Genomic DNA, 24,215 nt, shown 5'->3' on the forward strand with positions numbered 1-24,215 from the left:
ATTTCTGATGTCCAACGTTTATTAGAACGTTTATGGAACAGATACGAAAAGAAGATTGGCCTAATGCTGTAGCCTATGTGATCAAGGAAGAAGAGAAAATGTAGAGATTGGACGGGAGGGTAGACACTGGTTTCGACCAAATAATAATAGATTTAAAAGTGTGACTGGGGATTCTCTCTTCGGACGAGTCAAAGGATTCTGAAACTTCATAAGCATAACATAGGTAATTATTTCTTTGCTTTGTAGTTCTCTTTCTATATAAAAGGAACTTAATAATTATTTTGTAAATTTTTCTGTTTTTTTAAGTACTCTATTAGGCATATTGAAAAAATGTAATCAGTTTTAGCATTGACACCAGGTAGCGCCAACTACTATAACAATTTTTACGTAATTACCTATGTGTTTAAATAAATGAAAATATTATTTTGGTACGCCTCTGCAGAGTTGGTAAAGCGATTATCCGTTGGTCACTTCAAGTGCGACATTGCTAATGAATCACCTTCAATTGAAAATTGTTATAGTATAGTGAGATTTTTTTTTTTTTAGAAGATGTAAATTCAATTGCACAACTGGAATCTTCAACGAACAGCACATCAGAAGAAGAGAAAAAAGAAGAGAAGGAGGTGAATTTTCTCGACACAGACGATGGAGAACCAGAAATGAAGAAGAAGTACGCTAGAGATAGTCGATTGATTGTTATCGAAAAATTGTCTTTATTGTTAGATACATTAAGTATTCCAGATAGAGATGCAGTTTGAATAATATAAGCTACTGCAGAAGCGTTAAGGTGCGTTTAGACTTGAGCACGTATGAACTGATCCACCGCGAATGCTCAAATGTAAACTGTTGTGTGCGCACGCTTATCCTGTGCGTTGCCGTGCGTGAACAGATCCATCGGCTGTCGGTCCCGAGGCCCTGCTCAAAGGAATTAATGTTCCGGCGAATGCTCAGTTTGAACTAGTTTGTGAGAGGTGGTGAATGTGCGCGTCGTATTTTCGCAAATATGGAGTGGAATAACGATACTTACTGCCCTTATATCAATTGAAGAGTACAGAAAATTGAAAATACTTTGGAATGCAAAGCACCCTGCATACTATTCAAAAACAAAAAAAAATGATGCCTGGGAAAGTCTTGTTCGCAATATAAATTTGCCACAGTTGTCTGTGGCCCAAAAAAAAAGGAAAGTTCACTGGGCTCGTTTCGACGTGAGAAAGCCAAAACAAAGAGAAGCGAAGGAACCAGAAAAGGTAAATTGAACACAAAAAGTATAGGGTTGTTTGCCTAAATTGTTAATTGTTGTAGGTGCAATGGATATTTACAAATCTAAATGGTTTGCGTTTGACAGCATTCAATTTTTAATGAATAGGGATGAGCCAAGGAAAGGATTAAACACCGAGAATGTAAGTAATTTACGAAAATATATATAGTTATGAATATATTATATTGAGTATTGATACAATTTAATAAACATGTAAAAATACCAGCCCTAGCACTGTGAAAATGCAAGACTTTATTCCTAGAAATATATATCTCTACAGAATAGTTATGCATATGTATTTTGCTAAGCGAGGGCTCCTGTGGTAACAAAATACTGTGCAAACTCGTCACGAATTGCTTGTGCTGTACAAGTAGATCTTCGAGGAATTACTGTAATTGGCAGCAACGCAGTTTGATTGGATATTTCACGATGCCATTGGCCTTCCACTAGTAAGCCATCACTTTCAGTATCCAAAAAATTGTGAGGAGTGAACTATGGCGCCGTAAAAAATTGTAAAGATAGGCAATTGCCATAATCACAATTTGTGCCTTTTCCGGTTCTTATAACAAGGGCTTACGCAATACTCTGAACCGTGCTGACATAATTCCGACAACGTTTTCAACAATTCTGCGTGCCCTGCTAAGCCGATAGTTGAAAATCCTCTTTGTCGATCGCCAGGGTGATTTCCAGAGTATATATTCCTCCAGAGGAAACGCTTCATCTGCTACAATGACATACGGAACTTCAGTTCGTCGCATAAGGTGCTGATGTAGATCTGTTTTCTTGAAAATTCTCCCATCCGAGATTCGACCTTGAGTGCCAACGTCAAGAAAGATTATGTTATGATCGGCATCTACCAATGCAAACATCGAAATACTATGTGAAGACTTATAATTAAAAAATTCGCTTCCACTCTTAATTGGAGCTTGCAGTACGACGTGTTAACCACCCATGTCTCCCAGGCAATTTGGAAAATTCCATAACGTGTGGAATTGCTCTGATATTCGTTTCCATTCGTCTGGGGTTTTTGTCATCTGAAACAATGGAATATTCTATTCAATTTATTATAATTTACTAATTGCAAATTATTGATGTTTAAATATTCTGTAGGACGAAGCAGAATTGGATGACCTAGAGGTTTCTCGTGAAAGCAACAAAGAGCAGGCGCAGTTGGAGGATGAGGGGGTAGACATGAGAAGTCCGGCTCCATCTATACAAAGTTTTCATTCTCAGCCCAGTTCTGCATCGCTACCAACCTTAAAGAGAAACAAGAAGCAAAAACAACCAGCAGAGGATCCAAGATTACAGAGGGCCTTCGAGATCATGGAATCCGCCTCAAACCGTCGGAGAAGTGCACAGCACATTGCACAAAAACTTATAGGTTATTCCGTCAGAACGCGAGCATTAGTAGAGCGCGAGATAAACACTGTGCTATTTAGAGCCGATATGGGTTATTGTGACGATAGTCCTGCTTGTACTATAACTATGAGACAGATAGTACCAAATCCCCCTTCCACTGTAACTGCCTTGCCAGAATATCCTGCTGCTATACTGCATAACTTTCGACCGTCTCCGCATTACACCTACACAACTCCTAGCACACCAGCTCCATCTCCACAGAACGCCAATCTTACCAGTAGCACACCAGCTTCATCCCTACAGTACACCAATCTTACCAGTAGCACACCACCTTCATTTCCACAGTACACCACTCTAACCATCAGCACAGCAGCTCCATCTCCACAGTACACCACTCCAACTCCTAGCATACCAGCTCCATCTCCTGTCAGCGACGAAACTTCTACCGCATCTACATCCGCCTCCTATTATGGTAATCCATCATCCACTGATTCGGCTACAAGCCAATACTTCACCCGGGAACTTCACCCGAGAACTCATAGAGGGATTAACTCTTTAATACGTATATGTATTCTATGCCAAAAATATGTAATAAAGATTTCTAAAAGCGTTACTCATCTTCATGTAATCACGTAGTACCTCTATAAGTGCCAAGCATACTTCTGGGATAATGTTACTAATCGAGGCTTTGGATACTTTAAACAACAAGGCTACCATAAGAATCTCCGGTCGCCAAAAAACGTAAAGTTATCGTCAAACGTTCCCGTGGTGTTACTGCTTTTCTCAACTGCGTATCCTTTCTAGCAATCTTTGGTGCCACCAACGTCAGTCATTACGTACTCAAAGTCGGCATTCGACATCCGTGTAAAATTCTCAACTTGATCACATCGAAGTTCAGAACTTGAATCGCATAGCACATCAGTTCTATCCCGAAACAACTGCGTTTTCCACCAGCGACGACTCCGACGTTTCTTGGTTTCCTTTTGTTAAATAAGTTTATAAATGACAATAAACGCAGCAGCCGTATTTTCTTCCTTCATCATCGCGCACAAATGGATCACTGCGAATAGGACATTCATGCGTGGATGCTCGAATAATCTAAACACTGATGCGAGCGAGAACCCACACTCATTCGCGGTGGATCAGTTCCTGCATGCTCAAGTCTAAACGCACCTTTACGTTTTCACTCACAGAATTTAAGTGTAAGTAAAAGTGTAATACGACTTCGAAGGCAACTATTGCGAAAACAAAGAACTGTGCTTATCAAACAGATTCAAAAACTTCTATTCAGAAGGAGCTGTTGTGCACTGGGACGGAAAATCACTTCCAGATATTTTGAGTGAAGAAAATATAAAAAGAGTTTGCAAGGACGCTTTTGATTAGTTGTGGGGCTGAAGGACAGTTGATTGAAGTTTCTCAGTTTGAAAATGGTACGGAAGTTACTCAGGCAAAAGCTGTATTTCCAGCAGTTCAAAAGTGGGGGGCAGTTGAGAAAATCCAATCACACGTCAAAAGATAAGACCTCGTTAGTCCTTAGCTCGCACAAGTTTCTCAACTTCTGAGAGTTGTCGTTCCTATGGGGGCGACAGCTGATTAACGGAAAAACATATTTTAAAACAGAATGTGTTTTGTTACAACAACAACGTTTAGATGGATATCTTGACAAATTTTCACCTTTTTTGTTCACTTCCTTAGACATCCGCCTGAGTGCTGTACTATACATTAATTGTGCTACTGCTGAATAGATGACATAATTGACACATATTGTTTTGTTAATTCATATTAGAATACACGTTGTGTGCTTTTTATTGTTATTTTTTCGCAGAAACCAAGTTTTCGGTTTTAATGTATGTACCTTTCAATAAATTTTACATTTTTTCACATTGAATCAATACCGTTTTGCTTACTAAGCGAATAACAATTTTTGACATCTGATATCACAAAAGATTGTCTTGGCATGATCATTGTGAGTGCCTAAACCATATAATGAGTAGATAGAACAATTTCTATCGATTCAATTTCAGCCCTTTTTTGACTAAGTTGTAAATTCTATATACCTTTGGAATTGATCATGTATTCGCCAGAAAGTCATGAATAGCAACTCAGAAGGCGGCTAATTCTACCATATTTTTCCAATTAATGAATCTAAATCGTTGTTGAAAATTCAAAATTTATCGCAAAATTTCACTAGCGATAAAACAGTTACCTCTTAAATATATCAAAGTGTAATTAATCAGACATCAAATTACATCAAACACTTACGTAAAAGTGGTCCTTTCGACAATGTGTCATTGAAAACTTAAACACTTTCTATTCACTATGAATCAACAGTTTCTATAACAAGGTTCAAAACATTTTCTAACCAAAATACAAAAAATTCTAATTCAATTCACAAACAAGCTGGAAAAATATGTATCTATACTCTGTCTATCCAAGCAAGGGAATGCTATAAAACATTATCATGCATAGTGCCGTGATCCCAATAATATGCGGCTGGGTGTAGGATACTTTTTCAGGTGGAGTATCGGGACACAAACTAGCAGTTTCTTCAGCCGTATCAGTACTTGCTTTTTCAAAAACTTCAATCTTCAAAATACCGAATATGTACACACCACAAGCATTAAAACGTAACCGACCACTCCGATACTGTAACAGTGAATTTCGCCAGCCGATTGCAGTTAAATCTGATTGGCCAGCGTCAGGAGGCTTGCTTATTTTTCCCAATAGATACGAATGTACGTGGTGATCATGCTTTGATCACGCACCTATCTTCGTACACAAATGAATCCTTTTGTCGTTTTAGACCGATTACTCAAATGCTGAAAACCTGCTACAAAAAATGGTCAATAAGATTAATTATCAACTTTCTCAAGCGTAAAATAATAAATTACTTCTAAATTACAACTATTTTATACTCTAACATACGTACTTGTTTGCCTATGTTCTAATGAATGAATCTACCTGAAATGGTCAAGTATGCATTTCCTAATTATATGAATAAATTTAATTTCCGTGATTATACTTTTTTCGCCTGGAAATAAACAGATTTAATGATGGCAAATTATTCAGTTCAGTTTGTTCGTTCATAAGATATTGAAAGTTTTTAAATTTATTCATTTCCATACTCTTCAACAGGTTAAGTTTGAAACCTATCTTCTGAATTGAAGGGGCTTGAATTCATTGTTGGACTCATGTCCCTCTTTGATTGAATGAATGGCATATGTGAAGTTTTTCATTCTGAAAAGTATTTCTGTCTTCCTTTATGCGGACTTTGAACATTCTTCCAATTTGGCTTATCTACAATATCGGGCATGACCCACACGATAATTTATACACTCCTGATTTTTCTGAAACTGAACTTTTATCTTTGTCATTCTCAATCTGTAGGTTTTTGTTAGTTTTGAACGCAATATTGATGTGCAGAAAATTTGGAATATTCTTAGTGGGTTGGCCTAAGTAAGTAAAGATTCTGTAACTTTTATGCGCATCTTTTCGAATTGGATAAACTTCCTTCAAAGCTTGAATATATAACTTTTTTGATAATTTTGAATATTCGTAGTGGGTTGGCCTAAGTAGGTAAAGGTTCTTTAACTTTCATCCGCATCTCCTTGAATTGGGTAAACTTCCTTCAAAGCTTGGCTGTATAACTTTTTTGATAATTGAGCATGCTATCGTAATTATTGTTGACGGCTATTTGTTTTATTATGTTCAGTTCTTTATTGAAATTCACATCTGACAAGGGAAATTTCAGTCTGTGAATCATACTGTTGAACAATTTATAAAGTCGTCCTTTTCCATCTCTATGGTGAATATGATAGAAGGATGGAGAGAATTAATGAAATTCATGAACTTAGTCAATTGTCTGTTCGTTCCTGTGAAACATACCAGGATATCTTCTACATATCTATACCAATACACAAAACTTCTTAAAAGTGGGTTACTGTGTATTTTTCTCTCCAAATCGGTAATGAAAATTTCTGCCAGAATGAGACTAAGTGGGTTTTCCATTGTGAGGCCTTTGCAGGATGATTAAAATATTTCATTGAATTGAAAGTAATTCTGTGACTAACAAACCGTAAGTAGGTCTAATAATTCCTGTTTCACTACAGGATTGATAGACCTTTCGTCCAATAAATTATCTACAAGAGTAATCGTTTCATTCGGAGGAATACTGGGAAACAGATTCTGTACATCGAATGATATCGATTTGGCATTATTCGGAAGTGTAATCATGGATTTCATTGATCAAATAGTATCTTTTCCTCAAACTGAATTTTGATTTTAAATTGGTGTAGTTCAACTGAAGGAGCTGTGACAAAAGAAACCACCAGTCTAATCGGGTAATTATCTTCGTGTAATTTAATCAACGAATAAAGTTCAGGTGGTTGTGGGTTCATGACTAACGATCTGAATTTTTCTGTTTCATCCATGACACAATGAATATTTTTCAACGTTTCCTTGACTTCTTTTTTATTTAAATGGGTAGGGTCGTTTCTGAAACTATCGTACATGCCAGCATTTAGAAAGTCTATAGTCTGCTCTACGTATTCTTTGTTCATGGCTATGACCGTATTGCCTTCATCAACTCGCGAGTTAAATCCATAAAAGACAAATCGGCAGCAAATAACATTGTTTTCATGCGAGCCACGCTTTGAAGGGAGTTTACCCAATTCGAAAAGATGAGGATAAAAGTTATAGAACATTAACCTACTTAGGCCAACCCACTACGAATATTTAAAATTTTCTGCACAGCAGAGGTGTAAATATTGCTTTCAAAATCAACAAAAACTTAGGCATGCACATTGAGAATAACAAAAATCAAAGTTCAGTTTCCGAAAAGACGGGAGTATATAAATTATCATGTGGGTCATGTCCGATGTTTCATATATAGGTCAAAATGGAAGAATATTCAAAGCCCGCATAAAGGAACACAGAATGGAAAAATAAACTCCACATATACCACTCATTCAATAACAGAGAGACATGAATAATTCAACCATGAATTCAGCCCCCTCCGTTTCCAGAAGAAGGGTTTAAAGAGGAGAGTATGGAAATAAACAAATTTAATAACTTTTAATATCGTATGAACGATAGAACTGAACTGAATAATTCGCCATTATTAAATCTGTTTATTTCCAGGTAAGAAACGTTAAGTATAATCAAGGTACTTTCAGAAATTTAATTTATTTATATAGTTAATGAATTTATACCTGTCCTCAGGTAGGTAATATTTAAGTGTATGAAATAGTTGTGATTTAAAAATAACTTATTATTTCATGCTTGAAAAAGCTATTGAATAGCAAAACACGTGTCGCGGTTTTTGTAAAACCCTTTATAGTGTAAATCATACGATAAACGGTATTACTGAGCATTTATATTTCTACTTTATCTTTCACATGTACTACGCAATTATTTCATTTTTCTGCGGGAATAGACGAAAACAGATTCACTAAAAATATTTTTAAGATTATGAAATTCAAGAATGGTTTTTTTTCTGGTAAAATAGTTTCTTAGGTCCGCCCAAATAATCTCTATTGGGTTGAAATCGCAGTGGTAAGTGGGAAGATGTTATACTACTCTATTATGTGCTTTCGCAATTTCATCAACAATGTTTTCATTATATTTGGTTTTATTATATATATTATATTTAAAGTTCTGCTTTTACCATGTTATCCTCAAATGGTATACTTTTCAAACGCAACCAGTCTTGAATTACAGCTATTTTTATGGGTGTAGTAGAAATTTTTTCAGCTTTTATGTGGTCTAAAACAATTTCACAGTTCTCTTCTAGTTTCGGAACTATGTTCCTGAACCAATTATCAAAAGATATGCCATCCATTTCGGCCCACAAGGCGTCGGGGAAAAAACCGGTTTCGCTTCAAGAAGAGAGATTCATTTTGTTTTAATTGAAACAGGAGAAGCGTTTCTTTTCATATGAACATCATATAACAATAGCAAATTATCTCATTCACAATCATACACGGTTTCTTGAGAGTATAATAATGTGATTCTTACTTGAAGGGTTGTTCAAACCAGTTGAGTAGCAATCTGTAAAGTTATTGATTCATCAACAAAAATTTTGGATCTGGTTTCGTGTGGCCAGCGTTTAATCACGTTTCATCTAGGTATGGAACGATGAATTCTGGCAGCCTATTGCAGTTAAATCTGATTGGCCAGCGTGAGAAGGCTTGTTTATTTTATCCAATACATGCAAATGTCCATGGTGATCATGCTTTGCCCACGCATCTATCATTGTTTAAGTTACTTTTTTGTTGGATGGACGAAGTTTTAATTCGGATGCTTGCTTCATTCAACTGTTTTTTTATGTACCTACAACGATTTGCAGCCCGCTGAGACCGTGAAAGTATAGTTGTTACTTGATAAATTTAGCAGTGTTGTAAAATACAAAAAAACTATATTGAGTGGTTACGTTAACAAGGTGAAGTGAAGGGTTATGCTCACAGCTAGCCTGAACAGGGAGAGGTAAGTTCCACAAATACTGGGTGTTACTCTTACGGGCGTCATTAGATTCAAATATTTAACCCTGACTTAAAATAATGAAATTAGAGAAATTGAATCTATAAAATCTACTCTGAGCATAATAATAGTAATATTTCATTATCCACTTGACAACATACATTGTATGGGATTCGTCGAATAAATAGGTAACCAATTGATAGTTAACTTTGGTAGGTAACGATATGGGAGACCGCTGTATCAATTTAATAGAAATCTATTATATACTAACTTATTTATTGATATATAACGTTGAATATCATCACAAAAAAAATGAAATGATTGGGGGTTTCATGCACTTCTTAAAATCTCATGAGAGGGAGGAGGACGAGTGGATGAGAACTGTATTGGAGGTCTTTGTTCAGTTCTCTAAAGACATATATTACGCCAAACATATAACGTATAGTTACTAAGGACAGAAAACACTTGAGGTAAACAATATTTGCTGATAGTGACTCACAATTCTGATCACTTCGATTAGATATTGGCCCGTGGAAGTTACGGAAAGCAAAAGAAATGACCAAAAACAAATTCCGATATGCTATACTTAGCCCGGCTGCTGGATTGTACGGAGTAATACACTTCCTGAAACGGGTCTTCACTACTAGGATCCGATCATTTATATTATAAAATTGCGACTAAAAAAACATATTTATTTCTGACCGGGATATTATAAGCTTATATCGTCATAGTTACGCTATCAATAAAGAGGGTCATAACTCCCTTGGGACATTATAGATTTTATAATTCCCTCTACCTTTCACAAGTAAAAATAAATAGAAATGAAAACTGAACCATATTTTATTTATTCACGTCATTACAAATAATAAATGTACAATTTTGAAATGTTCCCTGAAAATTACTTTCGGAGATAAAACAGCAGACTTTTTCGGCTTATAACTCTTACTCTTCCGTTTCAAAAAAGCCTGTAGTTCATTGAACTTGGTGATATCTCGTTTCTCATGTATAGTCACCATCGATTTTAGCATTGACCATTTAGTCCATAAAGAATTCGGACTATACGTTTCTGACTGAAACGAATAAACACAATTACTACCAAATCTACCTAAATCATAGAAAATTCCTTACCAGTTCTTGAAAATATGCCAGAAATACAGTTTCAGTGACATCTTTTGGCATAACATTTTTCCGTGTCAGCCAGTCCAGATATATCTTGTATTCTTTTTGGTATACGGCTTCACTTTTCGATGGAATTAATGATTCTCTTGCTTGTTCAGCTTTTTTCAAAATATCCTCCATTATATTTGGGGTAGAAAACACGTTTTCACCGCAAACACAGCTTGATAACATAGTTCTGTTTATAAACAAGTAACATAGCATCAACCTAGCAACAAGAAAACTCTACTATAATCAACGGTACCTGATTCAAATATACCGGGAAGTTAATGAATTGGTACATTTTTCCGTTTCAAAAATGAACAAAATTTTATTGAAATCGGTCAGAAATAAAATTATCTATGTACCACGGGAATTAATGAGCCTTAATAACCTCAGGCAATTGCTGTCCCTCGGGCCAGAGGCCCTCGGGACGCAAACTTTGCCATCGGTAATTAAGGCCCTCCTAATTCCCTTGATACATAAATAACTATTATGATTGTTGGGATCTTATTAGAGAAATATGAGCTGCAGGAAATATAGAAATTGTGGAATTGTAAGAACTCACCTCCGAATACCGATTCCCTAATAATCGCGAGACGTTAACTTAATTTTTCCTAAAAAAAGACCGATATCTAAAATCCTCCGGAGAGACAAAGCGACAGTTGATAATGTAACTCAACGAATTAACCAACAGAATATCACTGTCGAGAAGAACACTGATTAATTAAATCCGCCTGTAGCGTAAAATATTCAATCGACAGACTTCAGCGTTCAAGACAATCGAGCCAGTTTCTGAAAAAAAATCTCCATTTTTTTTACCCGATAATTTCAAATCGCTACAAAACGAAAAGTTTTCTCGTTTCATCGATGATGGCAACAGCTCTGCTATGCGATGTATTCCTGGTTGCCTACCTTCTAAGAGTTTTCATCAAATTTTACGGATGAGAAACACAGGTTTCAATTGAAAGTAGCTCACTGTCATTCTAGAAAAACGAGCATTCCTACTTGTCATCTAAACAAAGTTGAGGTACTCCAGAAAAAAAAACCATGCAAGAAGTATAGTCTATCCATTCCCAATTGGAACGGCAATAAAAATAAGAGTACAGTCATAAACATTTCTTGCCTGTGGCCCCTAGTCTCCCAGATAGTTAGTGAACATGCTATCAAATGTAGTCGAGGAATAAAGGCTCGGCTAGCTGGACTGGCTGAATACTAATTTTTTGTCCGTTTCACAATATTTCTTTATCAGTGCCGTGTGTTCGTGGAGTTAGGTGAGGTAGTGAGTGGTTTTGCAAACCGATTTTTGAAAACTTTTTCTAGAGATCAATCACCCTAACACCAAACTGATATTTTTGCACTCGACGCGCGTTTCGCTAACATGGTTAGCATCTTCAGGAGAAGCAAATTAATACTGAATCTAAAGACAAGGGTTAGCTGTTTATATTCCTAAAGTTTTTTGGTCCGATGTGGACTTTGTTTGTTGAATGATGATTATCCTAATTGATTTTTCGGTAATTAACTAGTGGAACCACTACATGCAAATTAATTTGTCAACAATAGATTAAAAATTAAAATGAACAGATTAAATAATGGCGAATTATTCAAGTCAGTTTGATCGTTCATTAGATGTTGAGAGTTTTTAAATTTGTTTATTTCCATACTTTCCAACAGGTTAAGTTTCAAACCTTTCTTCTGGAAATGGAGGGGCTGTATTCATGGTTGAACTCATGTCCTTCTGTGATCAAGTGAGTGGAATATGTGGAATTTATTTTTTCCATTCTGGAAACCATATTTGTGTTCCTTTTTGCGGTCTTTGAACGTTCTTCCAGTTTGACCTATATAAAACATAGGACATGACCCACACGATAATTTATACACTCCCGATTTTTCTGAAACTGAACTTTTATATTTGTTATTCTCAATTTGTATGCCTAAGTTGTTGAGTATATTGCAGAAAAAAACTTAGATTCACTCAGAAACAATGTATTTGTTCATAACAATTTTTAACAATCACAGTAAAAAAAATTAAAACATATTTTCGAATAACTTTTAACCGTTAGACATAGAAACAATCAAGATTCTACTTTCTTCAATTTCTAATTTTCAATTGTTAATAAAAAAGTGAGAAATGAAAATATTGTAGTTTTTATAATGGCGATCTATTCATTAGTCTATCGAGAATAACTACACGAAGTGAAAAAAATTCTAGAGTTCTAGTTTGTTAATTATCAGGGTTTTTATGTTGACTTTATAAAAAATTATCAATTAATAAATTGAGATAAAAATTTTTCAATCACGTATTATTTTTCATTGATGTATTCTAAAACTACATAAATTTTTGGATTCATTAATTTTTATATTTAATATGTTTAATTTTTTTTATGTGTCAGATTGACGTACCGCACGCGAAAACCAGACTACCCGTTCTTGGCTCTAGTTTCAGGTTCAGATTCAGAGTAGTTTGAGGAGTGCCAGAAGATGACAGTACTAGCAACTGTCGAAAGCGCTCGCAGATAATTAATAAATAAAGGAAAATTAGTTGCATCAATCAAAATATATATATATATATATATATATATATATATATATATATATATATATATATTATTATAAGATGATGATGTTGTTAAATGATTTTAAAGTTTGATTTGGGTTTTGAAAAATCTAAATTTTTAATTTTTATTATTATTATTATTACTTGTGATGAAAATTTTACTCGGCTCGACTCTTATGTTGGAATGTCAATTTACTATTGCAGGTCACTGTATTTCTGCAGACTCGAGTTTTTGATTCAGAATTTAATTTTGAGGGTCTTGTTCAGTTCTTGGATACTTTCGTTAAAATATGCATATATTATTTAGAAATGGTATAGGTAAATACCTTTCTGCGAAGCTGGAACTCATGGATATCTTACTAGACTTGGCTGGACAGGTAGGTTTTTTCACTGAATTTATTATTACAAATCAGTATTGACTACTATTTTTACTTCTTAATTTATACACTATATATTTCGAATTTTAAGGAGAGAAAAATTTAGCGTGGCGTCTCTTTCGTTGCCTCAAGAAGAATCCCGTTGTTGATAAAAAAATTGAAAATCTATCTCGTTCCCCTAGTTACCATCTATCAATATTCACATATACAAATTTTCAACTTCTTTTTCAGGAAAATTATCTATTCTACTAATTTAACATTGGCTCTTGAATTTAGATACATTTCCATTTTATAGTTTCGTACAAAAATAGTTAACCTCACTTTTATGTAAATATAAATATTTTTCAAAAGCATCACTTGATGTCAGTTTCTAAGGAAGTGATTCACAATAATAAATTTTGAATTTTACATCATTCCTGAATAATAACAATTAGTTTATTATGCCTTTTTCATATTTAATTATCAGTAACGCAAAAATAAATGCTGCCGTTTTCGTTGGGACCGTGTTTGATTCGTCTTTGCGTTAATGAGCATAAGGAGTTCGTCTTATGCTCTATCATAACCGATATTTCTTATGTAGAAAAACAAACTTTGATATGAATATTACCTTTAACGAAATATACACTGACTAAGATTCGCTTCCAAACAAAACAAAATTTTACTACTCTTGACTGGAGTCAACATGAATCTTCGGCACACAAACAAATGTTTCAAATGTATTCCAATAATGTCGTTAAGAAACTATTGCAGTGATTATAAATCTTTTATATGCACTTTTTTCAAAGATTTATCAAGTTACACTCCATTAGTTCCCGACATATTGAACTTTATAACGGTTTATTCTCTTCTTTTGTATAACTGGTAAAAGATAAGGCACCTAGTATTGAAATCTGATTATGCAGAGTCAAAGATAGTTCATTATTTCTGTTCTATTTTACACACCTCAATGTAAATTTCAAGGACAGTTCATGTTATACAGATTAATTATTTTTTGTGATGAATTCTGAGTGGTTTCATAGATAAAGGGGAATATACAGAGTCACCTTCCATGAAACATCATAAACAATTAGTGTATTAATTTGAAAATATCTCTAAAGACACTGGAAGATCACTTCGAAAGAAATGATTATTTTATTAGGTTGTTTCAAAAGTTCTGTCAATTTTTACGAGTCTGATTCAAACTTTAATGTCTCAGTTTGATTATTCAATTCATTCAAAATAGGAGTCATTTGAATCAGTGCACTTCTGCCAACGCAACACAAGTCGATTAATTCCGTCAGCATGAAAATTGAGTGCTCGGGATTTATAGACTTCAAAATTCTCTATCGATCATATAAACCACGACATAATACTAACACAGTAAATAAATATAATAAGGAAACAAGTATATCTGAGGCAATCTAATAATAACACTGATGATTTTCAAACAAGACTCAACCTCTAACGGAAGCAAAAAACTCTTTGGAAGGTTCGAAATAGATGAACATTTCAACCTAGCAGACCACTATTATAATATTCATGCAGTCATTGTTCACTGTGGTTCTGGCGTTGAATTTGGTCATTATTACGCCTTGGTCAAAGAAGAAACGGATTGGTTTAAGTTTGACGATAGTCGTGTCACGAAGTGTTCTGGCGATGCATTGAATTTATTGGAGCCTCTGGAGACACCCTACATTTTGTTTTATAAGAGAGAGGACATTGTTAGATCAAGATCTTCAGATGATGTGGTGCTGCAGATTTTTCCGGGTTTTCCTGCAGCTGAAAAAGCAAATGCGCCACTGGAATCAATGAAGTCGCCCCGGACTGCCAATTAATTTTTATTATTGTTTTTATTTTATTTTTATCGTTGTTTTAATAAAATGTTCAATATTTAAAAAAAATGAATAAATAAAAAAAACTAACATCATAATTATAATATCAAACATTATAATCAATCTATCAAAAGAGAAATCATCAAAACTCTAGTGGATCGTGCTTTCGGGTGCGGTAATACGAAGGAAGTTCTCGAGAAGGATTTAGGCATTATCAAAAAAGATCTTTAGCGGAATAGTTACTCCAAAGTGATGTTGGAACAGACTTTGGCTAGAAGACAGCACTGTCAAGTAAACAAAGGTCAATTTCATACTGTTTTATTTCAGTGTTGCCAACTTATCATAAATGCACATTTGTGTCAATACACATTAGCAACTCCTTCACAAGCACGAGCTTCGCAAGGAAGAGAAGCCGTCACAACCAGTGCTTGAACTTCCCTACGTCAGAGGATTGTCAAAAAGGATAAGAAGAATTGGTTCCAAGTGCAACGTTAGAATCTGCTTTATTATTATCCTGAGAGGCTAATAATAAATTTGGTTTTCGGTTTTTCACGTTTTGGAAATTCCTGACGTGCTCGTTCACACCTGATAAACTTGACAGCGCTAGATTTCCAAGTGGTATAGTTGGAAGATTTGTTAAAACTGTTATCGCAACTTTGAACATTTCCTCGGAAGACTGCTTAGAAGAGTGCATTGTGCAATATTCAGTAGTCAACAACAACTTGAGGACATTGTACATTATTTCGGTTCCTTCTGTAGGCAAAGCAACCTGTGAGCAGTTGAGTGTACCAGCAGGGCCGTCGCCGTGTGGGGGATGGGGGGAGCTCCCCCCTGCTTTTTTGACTTAGGAAAAAGTTGGGAAATTTTGGACCGTGAAGATAGAAAAAATAATAGTAAAAAAATGAATAAGAATTTTAAAAATGAAAATGAGGGAAAGGAAAGAGAGAGGTAATAAGAAAAGGGAAAAAACCGGAAGAAGGTTACTAGTATTTCTAGTATGAAGGGTGCTTTGATCAAAACGATTGCAGAAGTCATCAAGGAGTTGTGGTCAGAAGATTCATTTGATAAAGTAGTAAATACAGCCTCCTTAAAAAATCAGATTCAAACTTTTGCTCCTCGATTCATGAGTAATTCCTATCAAGGCACCCAGAAGTTTCTTCGTTATCTTTCAGAAGGTTTACATGAAGACGTTAATATAATTCACGAGAAACCTAAACCAATTTTAACAGAGATTGACGAAAAATTGAGCGACAGCGGAAATGCACAAGAGTTATGGGTCACATATTTGAGGATGCATAACTCTAAGATTGCAGATAATTTCGTTGGTCAAGTGAAATCCACGATGAAAAGCACACACTGTGGACACTCATCAGTAACATTTGATCCTTTCTGGGATTTGTCTCTCTCCATACCACAAAGAACCGACCAATTGAGTTCGTGGCAATGCTTGGATTCGTTTACAAGAGAAGAAACTTTGGATGGAAATGAAAAACCGACGTGTTCGAAATGCAAGGAAAAGAGAAAATGCACAAAGTCCCCATCAATCCACAAGTTTCCCTATATTTCAGTAACACATTTTAAAAGATTATCTCTAACGAAAAGTAGAGGCAAATTGAATGATGTCATCGATATAGAAGGATTGGATATGGATATTGGATATGCAGCAGAAAATGTAGCTACTTGTTGTTATAATCTATATGCACTTTCAAATCACAGTGGGACAACTAACAGAGGGCATTATACAGCATACTGTAGACACCCGTATACTGGCGCGTGGCACAAATACAACGATTCACACGTGTCACGAATTTCACCAAAATCGCTTGTGAGTGGAGAAACATACGTCCTCTTTTATGTAAAGGATGGAACAAAATTGCACCTTTAAGCTAACCGAGGAAAAGTTTCTTTGTACAACTATTATTTATTTTTTTTGTTAAGTTCTTGCATGTACCTTGTTTCGTCAATATATTCATAGTTATTATTCAGTATTCATATAAAAGTATTTTTCTTTCGTGTAATTCAATGTTTATATGGAAGTAGCTGTTTTGAGAGTGTTTTCTCCTTCCAGTTTGTGTCTGAAAGTTACTTCTTCGCACGATCTACACATCTTCATATAGAGATACTTTTTTGAAATTGATTGCTTTCTTTCTTTACCGTATTTTTTTGTATCAAGATGGAGAAGTAGAAATCCAAAACATTTTTTTTTTCTAAAATCTCTCCTAAAAATATATCCCTTTCAATTCAAATTAAATTTTCATTGCAGCAAAATATTTCCATATTAATTTTCTTATCCGTATTTGAAACTCTCCAAATTTATGGAATGTATCATCCAACTTGCCCTGATTTGGGAAAACCTGCATTCAATATTTTCGTAATCTCTCAATAGAGCCGAAAAGAAGACCTATCCCAATCGAACCACCCCCCGCACCGCAGTCATCTCGGAGGGTGGAAATTGAAACGAGTCCGCAATCGATTGGAACGTTACTGGCGCCAAAACGGCTCCAATGCCGAAGAGACGGGGTGCCGAGATGAGTTGCCAAAGCGGCATGCTACCCCTTTTCAGAGCAAAGAATCGTCCGAGCGATCCCCAGCCATATATTATGTAACTTTTCTTTTATATGTATATTTTCTTAGTTTCTAAATGTTTTCCGACTTTGTATCAAGAGAAATTATGGAAATGGGGTGTATTGAACTCGGCATCAGCAATGGAGACTGCTGGATACTGGAGTAAATAAAATCATATGAATGTTTAGGGTGTTTTGAATCTTTTGGACGCCTGGCAATAGTTATATTGATATTAATTACTATTATTCAATAAACACAATTGTACATTGATGTTGAAGCAAGTCACACGAATATATATATTAATACGAATTATTCACAAAGTGAAACTCGGTTTGGGTATTCTCACTTTCCATAATCTGAAATAAATAAAAAATTTGGTCGATAATAAATCTTGATTTCCTCCACAGAAAGGCCTTTCGTTCAATATGTGACACTTTTATAAGAAATGTATGAATAAAATACAAAACTAGTTAATAAAACACAATGTAAAACAAATCAAACAGTTCAAAATGAAATTAGAATTGAATAATTCAATTCAGGTCAACTTGAAATCATTCATGCCATAATAGGTTCCCTTCAACAGTATTTTCGTTGGTTTATTCTCAAGTAAATTCAAATGTGTATCTCTCAATTGAGTTGTCAACTATGTTCATAATTTTCCAATTTGTTCAGACCTACAATTGCTCTTATTATTAATAAATGGTTTTATTTAGCTTGCCTTGTTCGTTTGGGTCAAATTTAGTATTTGAAGTTTAACCTCCTTCCTGTTAACACATCGATCTGATATCACAACACAACAAAGTTTTTGTTTCGGGGTTGAAATTAGATGATTTTAATGTATTTCCACGTGTTAAAACCGAAAGTGACCATAAAAATTATATATTAGCTCTTGTTTTCCAGATATAGTATCATTATATTATATATATGTATATTGAGTTTTCAACAAATGAAATATTTCATCACCAACAGTTGGTACACATGTTTGTTTACATAACACCCCTCTCATCAGCTGTTCTTAAGTAGTAAACATAACCTATGTGAGTTTGTCAATTGTACGCACGTGGTTGCTATTGAAATTATCGTGTGAAGTTGATTTTCAAATTAATTTAAGTGCTGATCTGAAATGCCTCGAAAGTGTGTGAATTCTGTCGATAGCTTTTGCTATATATGTGGTGAAATAACATTTAAGGCTCAGAAACGTAAAATGATACCTATCGTTAAGACAGCCTATGAACATTATTTTGGTGTGAAAGTTGGGGACCAAGATAAATCATGGGCTCCTCATATATGTTGTAATTCTTGTTCCGTCATATTGCGAGAGTGGCTGAAAAATAAAAACCGGGCAATGGCTTTTGCAGTACCTATGGTTTGGCGTGAGCCTACCAATCATACAGACGACTGTTATTTCTGCTTAACTCCTCCCATTAAGCAACGTTTATCTATGAAGAAAAGAGGAACGGTTAAATACCCTAATCTCCCATATGCTCTTCGGCCTGTACCACACACAGACAATTTGCCAGTCCCTTCTCCACCCCAAAACTATGAAATTTTAGAGGAAGGTGATGAAGACTGTTTAGAAGGAGCAACCCATCCTTCTACATCCTATGACCCTGATTTTGAGGTAAGCGATAGGTCTAGTGATCCGCACAGAATTAGTCAAGCAGAGTTGAGTGACCTTATAAGAGATCTTCGCTTGTCTAAGGAAAAGGCTGAGCTGTTAGGGTCAAGACTACAACAGTGGAATCTTCTAAAACATGATGTGAAAATATCTCAGTACAGACAGCGTCAAAAAGATTTGCTTCCTTTTTTTGAGAAAAAAAAAACCTCGTAGTTTGTTCTGATGTTAATGGTTTGATGGACTGCTTGAATTTGGATCACACTCCATCTGAATGGAGACTGTTTATAGACTCTTCAAAACTAAGCTTAAAAGCTGTACTTCTGCATAATGGAAATCAGCTACCCTCTATTCCTATAGGTCATGCAGTTCACATGAAGGAAACGTATATAAATATGAAAACACTTCTCCAATCAATCAAATATGAACAACACAAGTGGCACATCTGTGGTGATCTGAAAGTCATTGCTATACTCCTAGGAATGCAATTAGGGTTCACCAAGTACTGTTTTTTTTTGTGTCTGTGGGACAGTCGGGATAGAAAATCTCACTATAAAAAAATGAACTGGCCTACACGAGACCTAAACCCTAATGAGAAAAATGTAGTTTACGAGCCTCTTGTAGATCCTAAGGATGTTCTCCTTCCCCCATTACATATTAAGTTGGGACTAATGAAAAACTTTGTGAAGGCCATGGACCAGGAAGGACAAGCTTTTAAGTACTTGAGAGCAAAGTTTCCCAGGTTGAGTGATTCTAAAGTCAAGGAAGGCATCTTTATTGGGCCTCAAATCCGTGAAATCGTAAATGATCCTGCTTTTGACATGATTTTAACAGGAAATGAAAAAAGGGCCTGGGAAGCCTTTAAGGGGGTTGTACATGGGTTTTTAGGTAACAAAAGAGATGATAACTTCACAGCATTGGTAAAAGAGCTTCTTCAAGCTTACCACCAACTTGGATGCAACATGTCCTTAAAAATTCATTTTCTTCACTCTCATCTTAATTTCTTCCCACAAAACTGTGGAGCTGTGAGTGACGAACATGGAGAAAGATTCCATCAAGACATTGCCTTAATGGAACAGAGATATCAGGGCCGTTGGAATGAAGCAATGCTTGCAGACTACTGCTGGTCTGTGTGTAGGGATGCTCCAGAAGTGTTTTATAAAAGACAAGCTAAACGACAGCGATCTTGCAATGAATCGGATGGACTTAATTGAAATTTGGTGGTACAAACTTCTTTTATTTGTCAAAACACTAAGAATAATGTTTTTTTATTAATTTTGTACTTAAAATACTCTAAAAGAAACATAACAATATTGTTTTATGTACTTTCACTTTTCACGTATAGTATAACTACTCTTTAAGATTAAGTACTGTGTATCTCGAAAACCAGAGCTAATAAAAATTTTTCATTGTTATTTTCGTTTTTATCACCCCAAAATTAGTAGAAATTGACTAATTTAGTGTAGGAAACATTCAAAAAATATTTTTTTGTTGTGTTGTGATTTGGTACACACATTTAGTTCTGATGACAATACAATTCAATACATTCTGTATCATTGTAAATCCAAGATGGCCGCAGCTACAAAATGGCAGATTGCATATTTTGCCACAACTACCTCAATATGGGTATCCACTGACAGGGATTGACTAGTAGAAAAGTAGTACACTTTGAAAAAGATGCAAATTTAAGATGGCCGCATCTACAAAATGGCGGATTACATATTATTTCACAACCACCTCACTATCGGTATCAAATGACAGGGCTCGACTAGTGCTATAGTAGAACACTATGATAAACTCGAAAATAACATAGGTAGAAAAATGTGAAAAAGACTTTCTACATATAGTCAGTGGGCATACTTGAAGACTGGCTATAAATCAAATCATCTAAAGGAACAATTCGTTCAGACCAGTCTCAACTCCCTACACTGTAGGTTAATGGACTGTCAACCATCAGAAAACAACTACTCCCCTGGCTAATACCACGAAGAGCCTTATTTTTCGAAGGGTGTCAGTCCATTAACATACAGTGTAGAGAGTTGAGACTGGCCTGAACGAATTGTTCCTTTAGATAATTTGATGTATAGCCAGTTCTCAAGTGTGCCCAGTGACTATATATGAAAAGTATTTTTTCTTATACGAGGTATTGGCAAATTTTGGATATGCGGTTGGTTACCTCCTTCACAAGCAGATGGGGCGATGACAAACCTGTCGTTTGATGTCCACTTCAGTCTAGTTTGAGGAATGATACTCTGAAGGAATTCGATTTTCAATTATCGGAAATCATCGACTTTATGTTGATGATAGACACTACCTTGCACTGACGAGTGGCCAAACAGCCCGTAGCCGGGCTGTTTGGCCCGGTTACGGCAGTTGTATCGCCAACATCATATGCAGGAATAACTTCAGTCAAGAATCCTGCACTGACACTTGTCGGATATAATCCAATGTCCTTCGTGGTATTAGCCAGGGGAGTAGTTGTTTTCTGCTGGGTGTCAGTCCTCAACGTACAGTATAGGGAGTTGAGACTGGCCTGAAAAAATTGTTCTTTTAGATTATTAAAAAAAACAGAAATAATGATGTAGATGATGTACAGCTGAAAAATAATTTGTTAAGTCCTAGGTAGCAGTCATCACACCACTCGCCTCATCAATCTACGGCATTAATCAGATTTTTTTTTCAAAAACTACACCTTACGATTTGATCTCCACAAACTTTATTTGAAAAATATATCACAACCTGTTTCGCTAGCACAGTAGCTTTCTCAAGTGATTTGAATAATTGATGAAAATTAATCAGATAAATAAATAATAAAATCGTAGGGCATAGCGTAACCTGAATCAATATGTAAATACTACACCCAAGGATTTTATTATTTTTGATGTAATATTTATGGCTTCAGTGATTTTTAATTCATTTGTAAACGTCTATTGACTTAGAATTTTCAAATGAATCCATTACGTCAGATATTTCTGCTCCTGTTGGAAGAAGGCAAAATAAATTTTCGTTTACGGTGAACAACTCTTCGGCAAATATAGTCTTGATGATTTTTTTCTTGGGTTTTCTACTTGTAATCAGCATTGAGGAAATACCAGACTCGGAATAATTTTTCAACATCGCTTGCTTTATTAATAATGAGGAATTATCCGTATTCATATTTTCTCATATGAATTATTTTTTCAGTTCTTCATTATTTTATAATTTCATTTCCATTATACTATTTGATATCGTCCGGTAATTTTCTACGAAATGAAAATAAAAAGTTGATTAATCACTAACAGATTGTGAACAGAAGTATGTTGAAAATCCATTCATTTCGTTTCATGCTTAGTTGTCTCGAATTTCGACTGATATCGGCAACTTTTATCTTCTATAATATGGAAAAAACGTGGTATAGAAAGGCAAACTTTCAATTCAATATGGTAAATTATTGCTCAAATTCCAGTATACGCGTCTCAATGAAAAATATACTATTTATCTATCCATAATAATAATTAAAGAATTTTCACGATAAATTTCATTTAAAACGCGTTTCGCTACACGGTAGCTTCATCAAGTAACGGGTCAGACTATTCATAATACTATTTATCAGTACCCTAAATTCAATTTTGCCTATAAAAGTAGAAGCTAAATATTTCAAAAATCATTGAACTATTTGGGAACAAAAACTCATTTTCGTCATCAGAATGTGAAATATCCCAATATTTGCTCTCTTATTCTCATTTTAAAATCAAGAGTGTACTTTCTATCAGTAATATTCACGGTGGGGCACCGAAAACGAAACAGATCGAATATCTTCATCATTTAAAACGTACTTTCATAAGGAATCCGGCCATGTCAATTTCCGCTACCTAACTTTCTCGGGGAAAAACAAAATGGGTTCAAGAATGGCGGATAAGATTTGCAATTATGGTCCAATTTGTTCAAAATTGATAAGTGCCGTTCTCAGGGTCAAAAATTATGATTTATTTGTCGATGCCAAAACACAATATGATGGCTCCATTATGGCGGACGAAATTTGTAATTATGGTCTGATTCGAATCAAGATTAGTACAATACATCTTCTCGTCACAACCTCAACTATTATACCTCTCTCCCCAAGCCTTGGTCACTCATACAATTTGAAGGGAAAAATACTAAGTGCGACAGAGCATTGAAAAGGTAATTCCAAAAGGCATTCAGACATGTGAGTGTTCGCTACCTGACTTTTCATTTTGGCGCCCTATTGCGGGAAAAACAACTGTTTCGTATTCCAACTTATAATGTTGTTTTTGAAAGGTAATGTGGACAATTCAAGAGGAAAGAACAAACATTGAAAAAATTAACATTGCATGAATTTGAAAATTGTAAAATTGTGCATAAATTTATTTAAGATCAATCCAAACTACATTAATTCACCGTAAATGCTCGAAATGCTTCATTCACTGCCATACATGAGTTTAAGTTCGTCTTAAAACGTTGTCTGACATTTTGGAGCATGTCTAGGGTTTTTTGACGACATTCGGTTTCAATACGTTGACGTAACTCTTCTAACGAACCTAGCTGAGTGGCATATATTTTACTTTTTAAATGACCCCACGAAAAATAATCCAAGGGCATTAATCTAAAGATCGGGAGGCCATTCAATGCATTCTCTCCTTCCAATCCCGTGTGTAGGAAATCCTTCATTCAGGTACTGGTAGAGCAAAATGTGGAGGAACTTCGTCCTGTTGGAATATTACGTGATCCTCAAGGTATCGGTTATCATTTCCTATTATATCCGTTAACGTTGGATCAACGGTATCTTCGAGTAATTCCAAATGCATGTCCCCAGTCAGATTACCTGGTGGAAAAATGGAACAATAATATGATCGCCAAATATTCCAGCCCAAACGTTTAACTTTTGTGGGTACTGCGTATGTACTTGGTGAAACACTCTTGGATTACAATCTGACCAGTACTGATAATTATGTCGATTGACAATCCTATTGAGATAAAAACTACATTCATTCGAAAAACAAATGTTGAAAACGAAATTTGGCACGTTCACTCATGGTTTCAC

At 35.2% G+C, this 24,215-nt stretch overlaps 1 protein-coding gene and 1 long non-coding RNA gene across 2 annotated transcripts; one reads left to right on the top strand and one right to left on the bottom strand.

The window, feature by feature from the left end:
- Positions 1 to 282: 282 nt before the first annotated feature.
- LOC111508231 (uncharacterized) lies at positions 283 to 4,000 on the top strand. Its single transcript, XM_023163669.2, has 4 exons — positions 283 to 1,247; positions 1,303 to 1,400; positions 2,369 to 3,179; positions 3,909 to 4,000. Exons 2-4 carry the CDS (start codon positions 1,308 to 1,310, stop codon positions 3,998 to 4,000), a joined length of 996 nt encoding a protein of 331 aa, XP_023019437.2. The 5' UTR covers positions 283 to 1,247; positions 1,303 to 1,307.
- A 5,916-nt stretch (positions 4,001 to 9,916) lies between these two features.
- On the bottom strand, positions 9,917 to 10,744 carry LOC141487320 (uncharacterized). Its single transcript, XR_012468327.1, has 2 exons — positions 10,223 to 10,744; positions 9,917 to 10,164 (listed from the first exon to the last, which is right to left on the bottom strand). It is a non-coding gene; the product is annotated as an uncharacterized lncRNA (long non-coding RNA).
- Between the last annotated feature and the right edge of the window lie 13,471 nt (positions 10,745 to 24,215).

Source organism: Leptinotarsa decemlineata, unplaced genomic scaffold (assembly GCF_025532065.1).
Source record: "Leptinotarsa decemlineata unplaced genomic scaffold, Ldec_3_MD MMD2_tig00078422_RagTag_RagTag, whole genome shotgun sequence".
Classification (NCBI taxonomy): domain Eukaryota; kingdom Metazoa; phylum Arthropoda; class Insecta; order Coleoptera; family Chrysomelidae; genus Leptinotarsa; species Leptinotarsa decemlineata.